The 14,905-nt window shown below is 38.5% G+C and overlaps 1 protein-coding gene, 1 non-coding gene and 1 pseudogene across 7 annotated transcripts in view; 2 read left to right on the top strand and 1 right to left on the bottom strand.

The window, feature by feature from the left end:
* LIN54 (lin-54 DREAM MuvB core complex component) overlaps window positions 1–14,905 on the top strand; it is an 81,639-nt gene that overhangs the window by 44,962 nt on the left and 21,772 nt on the right. For all 6 annotated transcript variants that reach the window (XR_004959302.1, XM_036259435.1, XM_036259472.1 and 3 more), the window contains 3 exons: window positions 5,372–5,588; window positions 11,995–12,059; window positions 12,680–12,877. Coding sequence is in view for 5 of the 6 variants with exons in the window: in XM_036259435.1 (XP_036115328.1) it covers window positions 5,372–5,588; window positions 11,995–12,059; window positions 12,680–12,877 (480 nt within the window). In the remaining variant the exon portion in view is untranslated. The remainder of the gene's footprint in view (window positions 1–5,371; window positions 5,589–11,994; window positions 12,060–12,679; window positions 12,878–14,905) is intronic.
* On the top strand, window positions 2,896–3,002 carry LOC118621086. Its single transcript, XR_004957619.1, has one exon. It is a non-coding gene; the product is annotated as a U6 spliceosomal RNA (small nuclear RNA).
* LOC118636931 lies at window positions 12,164–12,664 on the bottom strand (annotated as a pseudogene).

The raw sequence follows: 14,905 nt of genomic DNA, 5'->3' as shown, positions 1-14,905 counted from the left end.
AAGAGATTTCACACATATGACTTTTATGATTCTGGTTGCTTAGGATTAATTATTTCTGATCTAGTCTTCATTATAACTTATGTGAAAAAGTATTTCCTGTAGGGTGTCTTTACATGATACTATCTGCCCTTCTCTTGGCACCTATATATTATGTATAAATTTACAAAAAGAAAGACATTCCCCCACAAAATGCTGCTGTTTATAAATAAGTTTGGGAAACACCATTTACCATATCCTTCTAGGACATTTATAATACGTATTAACATATTAAAGGATTTGAGAAGTCCTGTAGCAAAGGCCTTTGCTCACCTTTGTTTACCTTAGGATATTATCAATTGATTTGACAAAGGTAGGCTATTTCATGCAATGTCTAATCCTGAAGAGCTAATGTTCAGTGAAACAAACACACTATAGTAAACACTACCCAACCAGCATTAAGGAAACAGTTACTCTGAATTTGCAGTAGATTAAGCAAATGCTATCTTTTTTTTATTTTATTTTTATTGAATATATTGGGGTGACATTGCCTAATAAAATTATATAGGTTTCGGGTGTATAGTTATATAATACACCATTTGTATATTGTATTGTGTGTTCACCACCCCAAGTCAAGTCTCCTTTCATCACCATTTATCCCCCATTTATCCTTTTTTATGTCTACCACCCCCCTTTCCTTTCGGTAATCACCAACAGCATAATTTGTGCATATGTCCCAAAGCACTATTCAGATTTCATTTAATAGTAATGTTCTTCCACGTATAAAGGAATAAAGAAGCAAAGGTATAATGACGCATTAGTTTGCTAGCCAGAATACATGCAAGACTGAGACAAACAGAACCAAATTGCAAATTGTACAAAAGGCGGGGGATGGGGGGGAAGCAGGGATATTAATATGGAACCCGACAGATTTAGTGTTGTTGGATATTAGTTGAGCCATATATATATGTCTCCAACATCACCAGGTAAAATAAGAATCCTTATTTTCGCCCTGGCTGGTTTAGCTCAGCGGTTGGAGTATCGGCCTGCGGTCCAGAGAGGCCTGGGTTCGGTTCCCACTAAGGGCACGTACCTCAGTTGCGGTTTGTCTCTGGTCTGGTTGGTCCTGTGGGAGGCAGCCACTTGATGTGTCCCTTTCACGACGATGTTTCTCTCTCTCTACCTCTCTCTTCTTCCTAGTCTGTCTGAACAAAAAATGGAAAAATGTCCTCAAGTGAGGACAAAAAAAAAAAGAATCCTCATTTTTAGAACAAAAAGAGTTTTTTTTTAAATCTTCATTTTAGCAAGGATTTTTGGCATATGATTATTGGAAAATGATCAAAGAAATTTATGTTAAGTATATAATTATGTTAATCTGTAACTAGAAATGGCTTGTACAACTAGAAAAAAATCTTTCAAGTCAGTTTTTCAGGGCAGCCACTAATACATGTTAATTAAATGTAGCTATTTTGCATTTAAATTAAGATAGTTGCTTTTTAACTCAGCTGTCAAGAATTTTAATCAGGAAATAGCAATAACTGAAAATTTTTATTGAATGCCCACAGACTTTTTCTGGTAACATATGTTCAGAGAGGCACCGTACTTCCCAGGCCGCTGTACTTCCAGGAAGGGACCAAGTTGTAAATTATCAAAGCAATTAAATATTGGAATGCTTTTGCAAAACCAGTAACTTTTATGTCACTTAATATTTTAGGAGTTAAGAAAAATGCCATTTAATCAGTGGTTGCCAAGTGTTAGTGTTGAGAGCTGAGAGTGTGACTATAAAGGGTAGTGCAAGTTTCTTTGCGGTGATGGAACACTTTTATATCTTGATGTTGGTTACACGAATCTATACACTTGTTGTATAAATCCCAAAAAGTGGGTATAAAAACTGGTGATATCTGAATAAGGTCTGTTTTGTAGTTTAATCAATAATGTTATACCACATGTCAAATTTCCTTGTTCGATAATGTTTTATGGCTTTGTAAGATGTTATTCAACTGGGGAAGCATGCATGGGGAACTCTATTAGTTTTCTAATTTTTTTTTGTATCTTCACTGAGGGCTTTCTTTAATTATATTTTATATAAATTTTAAAAATTCACTAGTGTATTCAGATCACAGTGTAGAGTAATCTCACATTATAGTCAATATATATAATACTTTTTGCAATTTTTATTAATTTATTTTTGTTATAGATGTTTCTCCTTTTTCCCCCATTGACACCCTCCTCCTGATCCCACCCTTTATAATACTTCTTTTAAAAATTGAATTTATTGGGGTGACATTGGTTAATAAAACTACACAGGTTTCAAGTGTACAATTCAATAACACATCATCTGTATATTGCATTATGTGCTCACCACCCAAAGTAAAGTCTCTTTCTGGTTTTCTAACTTCCTGTGAGTCTAAAATTATCATTATTATTATTATTATTTTATATTTTTATTCATCTTTCAGAGAGGGAGGGAGAAGGAGAGAAAGAGAAACATTGATGTGAAAGCAAAATATCCATTAGCTGCCTCCTACATGCCCCATCCTGGGGATCGAGCACAAAACTTGGACATGTGCCCTGACCAGGAATCGAACCTCCCGGTATGGCAGGTGTGGCTCAATTGTTTGGGCATCGTCCCATGCACTGAAAAGTTGCCAGTTCGATTTCTGGTCTGGACAGATGCCCAAGTTGTAGGCTTAGTCCCCAGTAGAGGGTAGCAGGAGGCAGCTGGTGGATGTTTCTCTCTCTCTCTTAAAAAATCAATAAAAACATATTTTAAAAAATAAGTAAATGAAAAGGCAGCGATTTTTTTAAAATGCTATCTTTAAAAAAATTTTTTTAAGTAATGTCCTGTATACATATTAAGTTACCAGTACACTTAACTTTTATGTTTGAGGTACCTTGTTTCTTAAGATAGTATTTGTTGTGCTCGCTTCGGCAGCACATAAGCTAAAATTGGAACGATACAGAGAAGATTAGCATGGCCCCTGCGCAAGGATGACATGCAAATTCGTGAAGTGTTCCATATTTTTAAAATGGATAAAAGACTTAAGTGTGACTCATGAATCCATAAAAATCCTAGAAGAAAATGTAGGCAACAAAATTTCAGACATCACACACAGCAGAATTTTTACTGATACAAAGCCTAAGGCAAGTGAAACAAAGGAAAAAATGAACACATGGGACTGCATCAAACTAAAAAGCTTCTGCACAGCAAAAGAAGTAACCACCAAAATGGAAAGGCAACCTACTGTATGGGAGAGCATAATTGACAATGATTTATCAGATAAGGGGTTAATTTCCAAAGTATATAGAGTGCTCATACAGCTCAACAAAAGGAAGACAAAGAACCCAATTAAAAAATGGGCAGAGGAACTAAATAGACACCTCTCCAAACTGGACATACAAATGGCCAAGAGACATATGAAGAAATGCTCAACATCACTGATCATCAGAGAGATGCAAATTAAAACAACAATGAGGTATCACCTCACATATGTCAGAATGGCCACCATCAACAAAGCATCAAACAACAAGTGTTGGCGAGGGTGTGGAAAAAAGGGGACTCTAATACACTGCTGGTGGGAATGCACACTGGGGCAGCTACTATGGAAAACACTATGGTGTTACCTCAAAAAATTAAAAATTGAATTGCCATATGACCCAGTGATCCCACTTCTAGGAATATACCCTAAGAAGCCTGAAACACCAATGAGAAAGAATGTATGTACCCCAATGTTCATAGCAGCACTATTTACAATAGCTAAGATCTGGAAACAGCCCAAGTGTCCATCAGTAGATGAATGGATAAAAAAGCAGTGGTACATATACACAATGGAGTACTATGCAGCTGTAAGAAAGAAAGATCTCTTATTCTTTGAGATGACTTGGAGGGACCTGGAAGTATTATCCTAAGCGAAACAAGCCAAGCAGAGAAAGACAAGTATCATGTGATCTCACTTATTTGTGGAATATAATGAACATAACAGTCCGAAGAACAGGGTAGTCCCAGAGACGTGGAAGTGTAGGGAACAGACTGACAATCCCCAGAAAAAGGGGTGGGGGGAGGAAAGATAAACCACAGAACTTATATGCATGTACACATAACCAATGGACATGGACAACAAAGCTGAGGACAGGGCGGGGAGGGAGGGGGAGGAGGGTGTCAATGGGGGAAAAGGAGAAACATCTGTAACAAAAATAAATAAATTTAAAAAAATTAAATGTTAACTTTGGTTGATAACAATGTAACAATTTTGGTTCATTAATTTTAACAAATGTATCAAAGTAATAAAAGATATAACTAATAGGGGAAACTGGGTATGGGAAAAATGATAACTCTACCTTCTTTGCAATATTTCTGTAAGTCTAAAACTGTTCTAAAAAATAGTCTATTGATGCCAACAATAAAGTATAGATGAATGAAGGGGAAAAAAAACATGCAGAAACATAACTGGAAAAAAAAAAAGATAGTATTTGTTTCCCCATTTTGAGCTGACATAGCAAGGATAGACTATGTCTTACACCGTTGTATATATTTGTCTTACAGGTTGCTTAATTTTTTAGTAACTTCCATATGTACAGATTTTATCCCTTAAACTTTATATTTTCATTGAACTCACTGACTGTTATGGCTTTGGAATTGGATCTGGTTATACATTGATTAAACAGTGATTGGAAAAACTTAAAAGATGTTTGTTCTATTCTGCCTCTGATGTTTCATTTAGCTTTTTAGGAAGTCCCATTGCTTTTTGTTGGACTGAAGGAGAAAATTAAAAATTATTATATTGACTCAGATCTGAATCATCCAAAATTAGTTTCCCTAGACAACCAAAGTTGGTGTGATTCTGGACTAAATTTGGTCTTCTACCCATGTGTTAATGGGTACATTTGTATCTGTGGAGTGTTCTAAGTCAAATGACTAGACTTAAAGAGGGCTTTTCTTTTGGGTTTCTTTCTCCTTTAAAACACAGGAAAATGAAATTTGTCATAGTTAATTTGGTGGGTAGTGATAAAGCCAAATATCTGTATCCTTTTATTCTTTGTGTTGAATATGAGGCTTAATTCTCAGAGTTTTAAAATAATCTTTTTCTTATCAGTTTTACCTCATATTAACAAAATTATGTATAAGTTTTTGTAATTTAAAAAATAATGTCTTCATAGCAAGTCATCTAACCTGGATTATCAAGGAAGTTAGCTACTAGAAATGGAAGACAACTCATTGATTGTGATTCCACTTCTGTATGTATTCATTACTATTTTCATTTCTCTTTGAACAGGTTGGTCCTTTCAACGGCTTTTGATGAAATACAGGAACATACTTTTACTTGAGCAATTGTCTTAAAAGATGTAGGAAAGTTGAATACCAGATTAATAATAGCCATGTTGTATTGTTTAATAGGCAGTAAAATCAACTGTGCAGACCATCACTGTTGGAGGTGTGAGCACATCACAATTTAAGACAATTATTCCTCTGGCAACTGCTCCCAATGTCCAGCAGATCCAAGTGCCTGGAAGCAAGTTTCATTATGTCCGACTTGTTACTGCCACAACAGCCAGTAGCTCAACCCAGCCTGTCAGTCAGAATCCCAGTACAAACACTCAGCCTCTTCAGCAAGGTTAGTAACCGTTTTTTAAAAATAGTAATTAATGCTTTGAACATTATTAAAGAACATTAGTTCTTTTCTTGCTGAAATCCTGATTAAGTGTGGCATTTCAGCTGAGAGTTTAAATCAACAGCTATTACAGAAAGCAGTGAAATAGAATCATAGAAGTTTATGACTATAACATTTCATTCTGCTAGAAATTGGTGCACAGTGTGCTATGCTACCAGATAATCATAACTATTCATCAATTTGTGGTTGGCCAATTGCTAGTTTAAAAGCCTGCCATTTATGCCGGTAAGATAAATTTAGATGGAACCCAATTATTTATCTTATTTTCTTAACTATGAAGGTGCTTGATAAGGTTTGGGTCAGCTGAAATGACCAGTAGGCAAGATATAAATGAATAAGTAAATATTTATGTCACTTTCATTTTTATTTTGACTCTAATTGCTAATTAAAATGTCCTGTTATTTTACTCAGTTGTATTTTTTTCTGGAGGGTATTCCTGTTTATAGTCCTTTCATTTTCTGTTTGTATCTAATCTTCTTACCACCTGAAATACAGATTCATGCACATAACCTTTCTCCATATTTATCTACTTAAAAAAGTGAATGGTGTGAAAGTTTATAGTTTAGGGTCTAATTTTTTTTTCCTCAGAAGACTGCTGCATATTCTGGTAATATCAAAAAAGTAGTTGATGGCAAATGAATGATTTATTTTTTGCTAAATGTAAATAAATGCATTGAAGACCTCTTCTTTATTCTTTCCTTTTTAATAAGGAATCAGAGTTGGAGCTATCTGTTGCTTATAGCTAGCTTACCTAAGGGAAAATCTGTTTTATAAATTACTGATGGGAGAAAAATGGAGGACGAATGGGAAACAGAATTTTAGTGTACATTTCATTAAAATTAGACATATCAAGTAATTATATGTAATTATATCGAGTAATTTTCTAATTTCTCTTTAAACTGATTATAAAAGAAAATCTTTTTTTTTTTTTATCCTCACCCGAGGACATTTTTCCATTTTTTGTTCAGGTAGAGTGGGAGGGAGAGAGAGGAACAGAGAGAGAGAGAGAGAAACATCGATGTGAAAGGAACACATCGAGTGGCTGCCACCTGCACAACCGACCAGGGCCGGGGACAAACTGCAACCAAGGTACGCGCCCTTAGTGGGAACCGAACCCGGGTCTCTCAGGACCGCAGGCCGACACTCTAACCGCTGAGCCAAACCGGCCAGGGCAAAAGAAAATCTTTATTATTGTGTTCTTAATGAAAGGAAAAATAGAACATATTGCTGACTAGGAGAATCACATTTTATATTTTCTCAGTACTTAAACTTAGTAGGGTACTAACAGAAGTAGTACAGCAATGCAAGTTCAGTTCCCTTAGATATAATGATATAAAGCAGTCATTAGATACAGTTGGTTATATATTATGTGTGTGTGCATTTGTATATATGCAATATGCTGTATGTCCATTTCCAGTGTAATGTTAAGGCTAATTTATTATTTATCAAGAATAAGCCTTTGATATAAGTAGAAAACGAGGAGCTGAAGATGCAGGAAGAGCAGAGGAATGGGTTGGACATTTCCTAATTCTAGTGTATTTACTGGTGCCTTCTTTTCCAACTTCATGTCTGTCTTTCTGCCTCTCTCTACCTCTTCATTCTCTTTGCCTCCTGGTAATTCTTCCCTCTCTCCTCCTCCCTCTTCTGCTTCCTTGCTTCTTCCTTTTTTGCTTTCCACCTTCAACTTTCCTTCTCTGTTCTCTTCTCTATCTCTGGGCTCCTTCTCTCTAGATAACCTTCCACCCTCACATACACTTCCTGCTCTTGCAGTTTCCCTTATAGCCACACGTATTTTTCTCTCTTTACCTTTCTCTTCTATCCCATAAAAGGTCTGGGTATATATATTATTTCACAGGAATAACAAGTTAAATTTAGAGTTTTTATTAGAGATACACTAGTTGCTCTAGTTTATCAAATGTATTATTATGTCTTTCTAATCGCTTAAGTACCTATGAGCGATTTACTTATGCCAAAGGGAATTAGGCTCGTCTTGCACATTTCCCCACCAAAGCTATACAAAAATCAATATTCAAAGCCTGCATACTGTTGTTAATTGTTTTTTAAATTTTTTTCTTTTTGATTTTTAGAGAGAGAGGAAGGGAGAGGGGAAGAGAGATAGAAACATTGATGGGAAAGAGCATTGGTTGGCCACCTCCTGCATGCCCCGCACTGGGGATCAGGCCCACAACCTGGGCATGTACCCTGACTAGGAATCGAACCGGCGACTTCTTGGTGTGTGGCTTGACACTCAACCACTGAGCCACACTGGCTGGGCCAAAGGCTGCATACTGTCAATTGCTGGCTGGATGGCAGGCAGCACTGTAGAAAGACCCAGAAGAGTGCTTGGTTAACCTTTTTTAGCAAAAATCTCCTACCATTTTGGTGAGGGAGGAAATTAAAGTTTCAAGGACTTAATGTATGGTTTCTGAGGCTTGGATGGGGCATTCTAAAAGGATTGTTCAGAATTCCTGTTAAAGACTAGAAAATTAAAGATTGTCAGCTTCTGTGGAAACTACAGTAGTAGTAATATGAGACTGCTCAAAAGTTAGAGGAGGAGAGATGTGGACTGCTGACTTGGTTGTAGAACATCAGTATGACCCCCTCCTTAGGGAATTTGGAAGTGTTGTGTTTTCTTCATTTCTCAGGTTTCAGTTGAAACTCAGAATGCAGATGCCAAGCTAATGGAAACCTAGAGTTCCCAAATTTTCTAGCTCAGTGTGTGCTCGAGCACAGGGGCAATGACCCTTTGTTTATTCTCCAAATACAAATCATCCAAGTCATACAAATCAGGACAAGCCACACACTCCTTCCCTGCTATTTCACAGACCACTAGGAAGTTCTTATATTCTTCCAGTTGTTGGACTTGCTTGAAAATCGCTGCTGTGGCCCATCCGGTATGGCTCAGTGGATTGAGCATGACCCATGGACTGAGAGGTCCCAGTTCGATTCCTAGTCAGGGCACATGCCTGGGTTGTGGGCTCAATCCCCAGTAGGGATGTGCAGGAGGCAGACAATCGATGTTTCTCTCTCACATCGATGTTTCTATCTCTCTCTCTCCCTTCCTCTCTCTCTAAAAAAAATCAATAAAAACATTATTTTTTTAAAAATCACTGCTCTGTGTGAAGTGGGATATGCCTAAACATGAATTCAGGCTTTTAATTCACTTTTTAATTCCTGATATTATTGCTAAGACCAATCTACATTGGTTATTATAACTTTACTAAAGAGTAACTGAGGAAAATCAAACAGAATAGGAAACTTTCAAATCAGGTATCAGATGTCACACTGCTCCTATAATTCATGGTCATTCACTCTTTGTATAGCAACTTTATTTAGATATAATTCAAATCTACTTTAAAATTCACCCTTGTTAAGCATACCATCTACTGTTTTTTTTGTATATTCAGAGATATGCAATCATCACCTCTTAATTGTACACTTTCTGGGGTTGTCCTCCTTCCCCCTTCTCCCTGGTTTGTCACCTTGCAGCAGGGGCCTGCTCCCTTTTAGGTCAGAGTACTCGAATGTTCTTCCAGGACTGTCAACCTTTATTTAGTCTTCAGGCATCAATCCTCCAGGCTTTCTGTCAAAGGAAGTCTTATTTTTCGTGGTTCAGAGCAGTTTAGATTCCATTGTCTCAGCCTTTCTTTCAGACCAGGCTCTAGACCATTTGCACAAGTAAAACCCGAAGGGATGTTCTTTTTATCTTTCTAAATCTCTCTTTTAGATTATGGCAGTGGCAGTAGGCAGTATTAAACAGTGTCTTTGTTGTCCAAACGTAATAGATCTAGTGCTAGTCTCTCTCCTGAATTTCATCATAGCGTTTCTCTCTGTCAGGTTTCCCTTTAAATCAGCTCATCCTTGAATTTTTTTTTTTATCCTCACCCAAGGACATTTTTGCATTTATCTTCAGATAGAGCAGGAGGAAGAGAAGGAGGAAGAGAGACAGAGAAACATCAATGTGAGAGAAACACATCGACTGGTTGCCACCCACACGACCCCAACAGGGGCAGGGACAAACTGCAACTGAGGTAGGTGCCCTTGGCGGAACCGAACCTGGGACTCTTTGGTCCACAACTCAACGCTCTAACCGCTGAGCCAAACCAGCCAGGGCTCATCCTTGAATTTTTAGTTCTAATAGCTGTCATTTTCCCACTCACTTGAAAGCTTAGCAATGACTTTTCTTCCCTTCTACCTGCATTTCTGCCATCCAAATGGTTAACTCATGTTCCTTTCACCTCTGTCATGTGTCTGCAGCTGCTCTCTTCTTTCCATTCCCAGCACTCTCACCCCAGATTAGACCCTCATTTTTTGCATTCTTTTAACTTTCCTTGTTTCTTGCAAATCCATGCTCTTTTACACACTGCTTTATTTCTTTTTTTTTTTTATCCTCACCCGAGGATATTTTTCCATTTTTTGTACAGATAGAGTGGGAGGGAGAGAGAGGAAGGGAGAGAGAGAGAGAAACATTGACGTGAAGGGACACATCGAGTGGCTGCCACCCTCACGACCAACCAGGGCCGGGGACAAACTGCAACTGAAGTACGTGCCCTTAGCGGGAACCGAACCCGGGTCTCTCCGGACCGCTTGCCAACGCTTTAACCGCTGAGCCAAACTGGCCAGGGCTACACACTGCTTTCAAATACAGTTTCTTTTTGTGCTGTTTCAAATAGTATTTCTGTAGGACTTTGGACTCCTCAGAAACTTCTCATTGCCTGCTGAATTAAAAATAGATTTCCATCCTGATATTTAAGGTCTAAAAAATGGCTGCAATCTGCCTTTTTGCCTGTGCTTGCCTACTTTAACCCAGGGTTCCAACCAGACTGGTCTGTTCACCAACATTTTTGCTTGCAGCTTCCCAGCATCGAGCCTCCATTTCTCATGCTTCTGCCTCTGCATGGAATATCCTCTTTCGGGCATGTGCCCTCTGCAATCTGTCCACTGGTCAGGACCATGTCAGACACTATGACCTCAATGCATTCTTTCTCTACTCCCATCCTCTGCCAATCTCGTGTGTGTTCTGCCTCCTTTCAACTCCTACAGCATTTCTCTTATTTAACAGTATTTATTTTATTCGGATACTGTTTGATCTGCTCTACTTGGTGTAATCTCTGAGCAGGTGTCCTGTACTTTAGTTTCCCTCCAATGCTGTCCACAATGCCAGTTGTATATAGTAGTAATGGTTGTAGTAATAAAAACAACAATAACAATAATGGCATCTAACATTTGTGCATTTACTATTTGTTAGGCAGTGTTTTAATAAATTTGTATGAATTAACATTTAATTTTTATACCCTTTAAAGGGAGATACCACCTACATATTGCAGATGGAGATACAAAGAGAGTTTAAGTAGTTAGAAAGTAGCGGAATTGAGATTTGAATCCCCAGGGTCTGATGACTTACAAGCCCATACATATTCTTAACCTTCATGCTATATATACTCCTTTTAGTAGGTACTTTGAAAGTAATGAATTGTACAAGAATTATATTTACTCTAGTTTGAATACAAACACAGCGATTAGAAATAGTATAGAACAGCATTGCCACCCAAGCTCCTGAATGGCAGGTATTTGAATTTATGCATCCTTTCATGTGACTGCATTTAGTAGTGAATGTATAAATCATCTGCATACAAATTGAAGTATTGTTAGAAGAATGTCTTAAACAACAAACATTCTCTCATGAAGTGACTAGAGCTATCTGGTAGGTAGGTTAAGGAATTTTTTTTTTTTTTTTTTAATGAGTTTAGAGGGAAAGGAAAGGAGAAGAAGAAATAGAAACACCGATGAGAGAGAACATCGATTGGCCGCCTCCCACACTCTCCCCACTGGGGAACAGGCCCACAACCTGGGCATGTGCCCAGGGAATCCACCTGGTGACCTCCTGGTGCATGGGTCGGCCCTCAGCCAGGGAGCCACACTGGCCAGGTGGTTTTAGGAATTTTGATAAGAGCTTCCTGGTAGATGGGTTAAGGATTGCACCAAATAAGAAACAGGTGGGCCTGGCCAGTGTGGCTCACCGGTTGAGCATCAACCCATGTCCCAAGAGGGCACCAAGAGGTTGCTGGTTCGATTTCCAGTTGGGGCACATGCCCAGGTTGTGGGCCTGATCCCCAGTAGGGGGCATGCAGGAGGCAGCCAGTCGATGTTCTCTCTCATCGATGTTTTTATCTCTCCCTCCCTCCCTCTCTAAGAATTAATAAAGAAAAAATACTTTTAAAAAAAAAGAAGCAGGTGGGATTCTTTAAGCTTATGCATAAGGCTATCTTGAGAGAACTAAGTACCTTAAATGCTTTAAATATTATTTTATGGAAGTAAATTGTCCCTTTTTTCCTCTTTTTGAAAAAAGCAAAGCCCGTGGTCAGCACCACTCCAGTGCGAATGTCAGTTCCTCTCACACAGACTGTTAAACCCGTGAGTATCACATAACCTCTTCTCAGTCTCTCCCAAACAGACAATTTGCTTTTAAAATTGAAAGTTTAGATTTTTTTTTTTTAATTAAGTCTTGGCCAGTTTTATTAAAGAAAAATTTTGCCTGATTTACTTTTCACCAGTCTGTTCTGGCATGCTTCTAATGATACCAGAATCATCTAGATCATTGATAGTCATGTGCATGCTCTGTAGTCTTTTCCACACGTTGTGCCCAATTCATTGTCATTGTCACCATGATGATGGTCACCAGGCTTGGCCAACGTGGTATAGTGCTCCATTTCAGATCTCCTCAAGGCTGGACAGTTGTTGGTGAGGATGACCAGTTTCACTTTGCTGTGTCTGAACATTCTTAGTCTTGTACCCCAGCATATATTTTCCATGTTTCATAACAAGTTGGAGTCTAGAGTTGATTGACTCCAGCGACTTTTTTGTCTTCTTTGAGGCTACCACCTTCCTGCCTTAGGTGCAGGAGGGACTCCAACCAAGAGCAGCCGCCAAGATGGTGTGGGTGAAAGTTTAAGATTTAAGTACAAGAGGTGTATACTGAATTGAGAAGCTGTAAAATTTGTTTTTGTAATTGTTGACATACTTTTGTTTTTTAGGTTGTTCCAAAACCAATCAACCCAAGTTCACAAATAGTTACTACTAGCCAGCCACAGCAACGGCTCATCATGCCTGCCACTCCACTGCCACAGATCCAACCAAACCTCACTAACCTGCCCCCAGGCACTGTGCTGGCACCAGCTCCGGGGACAGGGAATGTGGGTTATGCAGTGCTTCCAGCTCAGTACGTTACTCAGGTATGAGGCAAAAATGAAGTCATTGCATTTCCAAAAGGATAATTGGGTCTAAGACGTCTAGCTTTGTCTCATTCTGAAAATGACTCAAAACCATCCAACTCAGTATTGAAATGCCTCTTTCCAAAGATGTTCATGAAAATTTCTGAGTTTATCCTGGCCAGCGTGACAACTCGGGTGGTTGAACATTGTCCCATGCACCAGAAAGTCACTGGTTTGATTCCTGGTCAGGGCACATGCCCATGTCGTGGGCTCAATCCCCAGTGTGGGCCTTGCAGGAGGCAGCTGATTAAAGTTTCTATCTCTCGCTCTCCTTTCCTCTCTCTAAAAAATCAATTGAAACATATTTTTAAAAAAACTTCTGAGTTTTTTTATGTATCTTGAGCGTTGAGAAATATATAGCACAAGTCAAATATACAAGTCAGACAGTTTGGAACTGAGGGCAGGTTGGTGAGAGGGCAAGATCATATAGATATAAGAAAAAATAAGTTGAAGTTAAAAATTATCAGAGTCCAGCCCTGGCCGGTTTTGCTCAGCAGTTAAAGGGTTGGCCTGCGGACCAGAGAGTGCCGGGTTCGGTTCCCACTAAGGGCACGTACCTCCGTAGCAGTTTGTCCCCGGCCCATGGGGTTGTGTGGGTGGCGGCCAGTTGATGTATCTTTTTCACATCGATGTTTCTCTCTCTCTTCCTCCCTCTCTCCTTCCCGCTCTATCTGAAGATAAATGCAAAAATGTCATTGGGTGAGGATAAAAAAAAAAATTATCAGAGTCCTGCCCAGCTCCTGTGGCTCAGTGGATTGAGTGTCATCCCATGAACTGAGAGGTCCTGGTTCAATTCCCAGTCAGGGCACATACACGGGTTTTGAGCTCAGTCCCTGGTGTGGGGCACATGAGGGGCAGCCAATCGATGTGTCTCTCTCACATCACTGTTTCTCTCTCTCTCTAAAATATCAATAGAAACATATTTTTAAAAAATTATCAGAGTCCAAATGAATTCAGAAGGCACTGTGACCCTAAAAAAGCTCTTCCCCACCAATGAATATAATGCCACTGACTTATTCTTGGAAAATTGACTGTGAGATGGATTTCCAGGTGACATATCTTGAGTGATCTGTCCAGAATTGTTTGGTCATTTTCATAATTTTTTTTTTAGATAGAGTGGAAGGGGAGAGAGTGGGAGAGAGAAAGAAACATTGATGTGAAAGAGACACATCGACTGGTTGCCCCCCGCACGATCCCAACCGGGCTCAGGGACTAAACCTGCAACCCAGGTACATGCCCTCAACCGGGAATTGAACCTGAGACCCTTTGGTCCTCAGGCTGATGCTCTAACAGCTGAGCCAATCTGACCAGGGCCTGTTTGGTCATCTTTAGATCAAAGCCATGGATAATCCTGTTGGCTGGTTTGGGTGAGGAGTGCTGCTTCTAGGAAGCAGATTTTCTTTTTGATATAAGAAGCAAATTAGCACCATGTTCTAAGCTGTTGAATTGATTTCTTGAGTTTGTAAGAGGAGAAACAGAAACCTAACTGTACTTTATTGAAATGTACTTTGGAATATGGTATGTAGCTACTGATTTAAAAAGATTAATGTTCAGTATTTTTATCATTAACATCTCTTATGTTTAGAAATCAGTGTAAAGTAGAAACTTAATTTTTTTGCATGTAACTTTTCATTTTCTATAACTTGCAGTGTGAGGAATGATCAATACAATAAGTTTCATTTACAAGTAGATACATTGCATTTTTCTAGCCAGTACACATTATTACAGTACTTTTAGGGCATCTACTTAGAATTTTCTAATTCTAATAATATACTTCTCTATGAAGAAAAATTATTATATTTGTACCGTGTTGTACTTTAAAATGTTTACATTGTTTTCACCTCTAATATTAGTTTGGATCTTTAGAAAACATCCATGAGGTAGTATGTTTGCATGAAATTTTTCATTCAATTTTTTGTATTTTAATAGATGAATTTGTGCTTCTTATTGATCATTATATCTGAGAGTATTGTTTATTTTTGTAACTAT

Source organism: Molossus molossus, unplaced genomic scaffold, assembly GCF_014108415.1.
Source record: "Molossus molossus isolate mMolMol1 unplaced genomic scaffold, mMolMol1.p scaffold_m16_p_1, whole genome shotgun sequence".
In the NCBI taxonomy this organism is placed as follows: Eukaryota; Metazoa; Chordata; class Mammalia; order Chiroptera; family Molossidae; genus Molossus; species Molossus molossus.
Note: the sequence above shows the minus strand (reverse complement) of the source record. Positions and strands in the feature narration are given on the sequence as shown.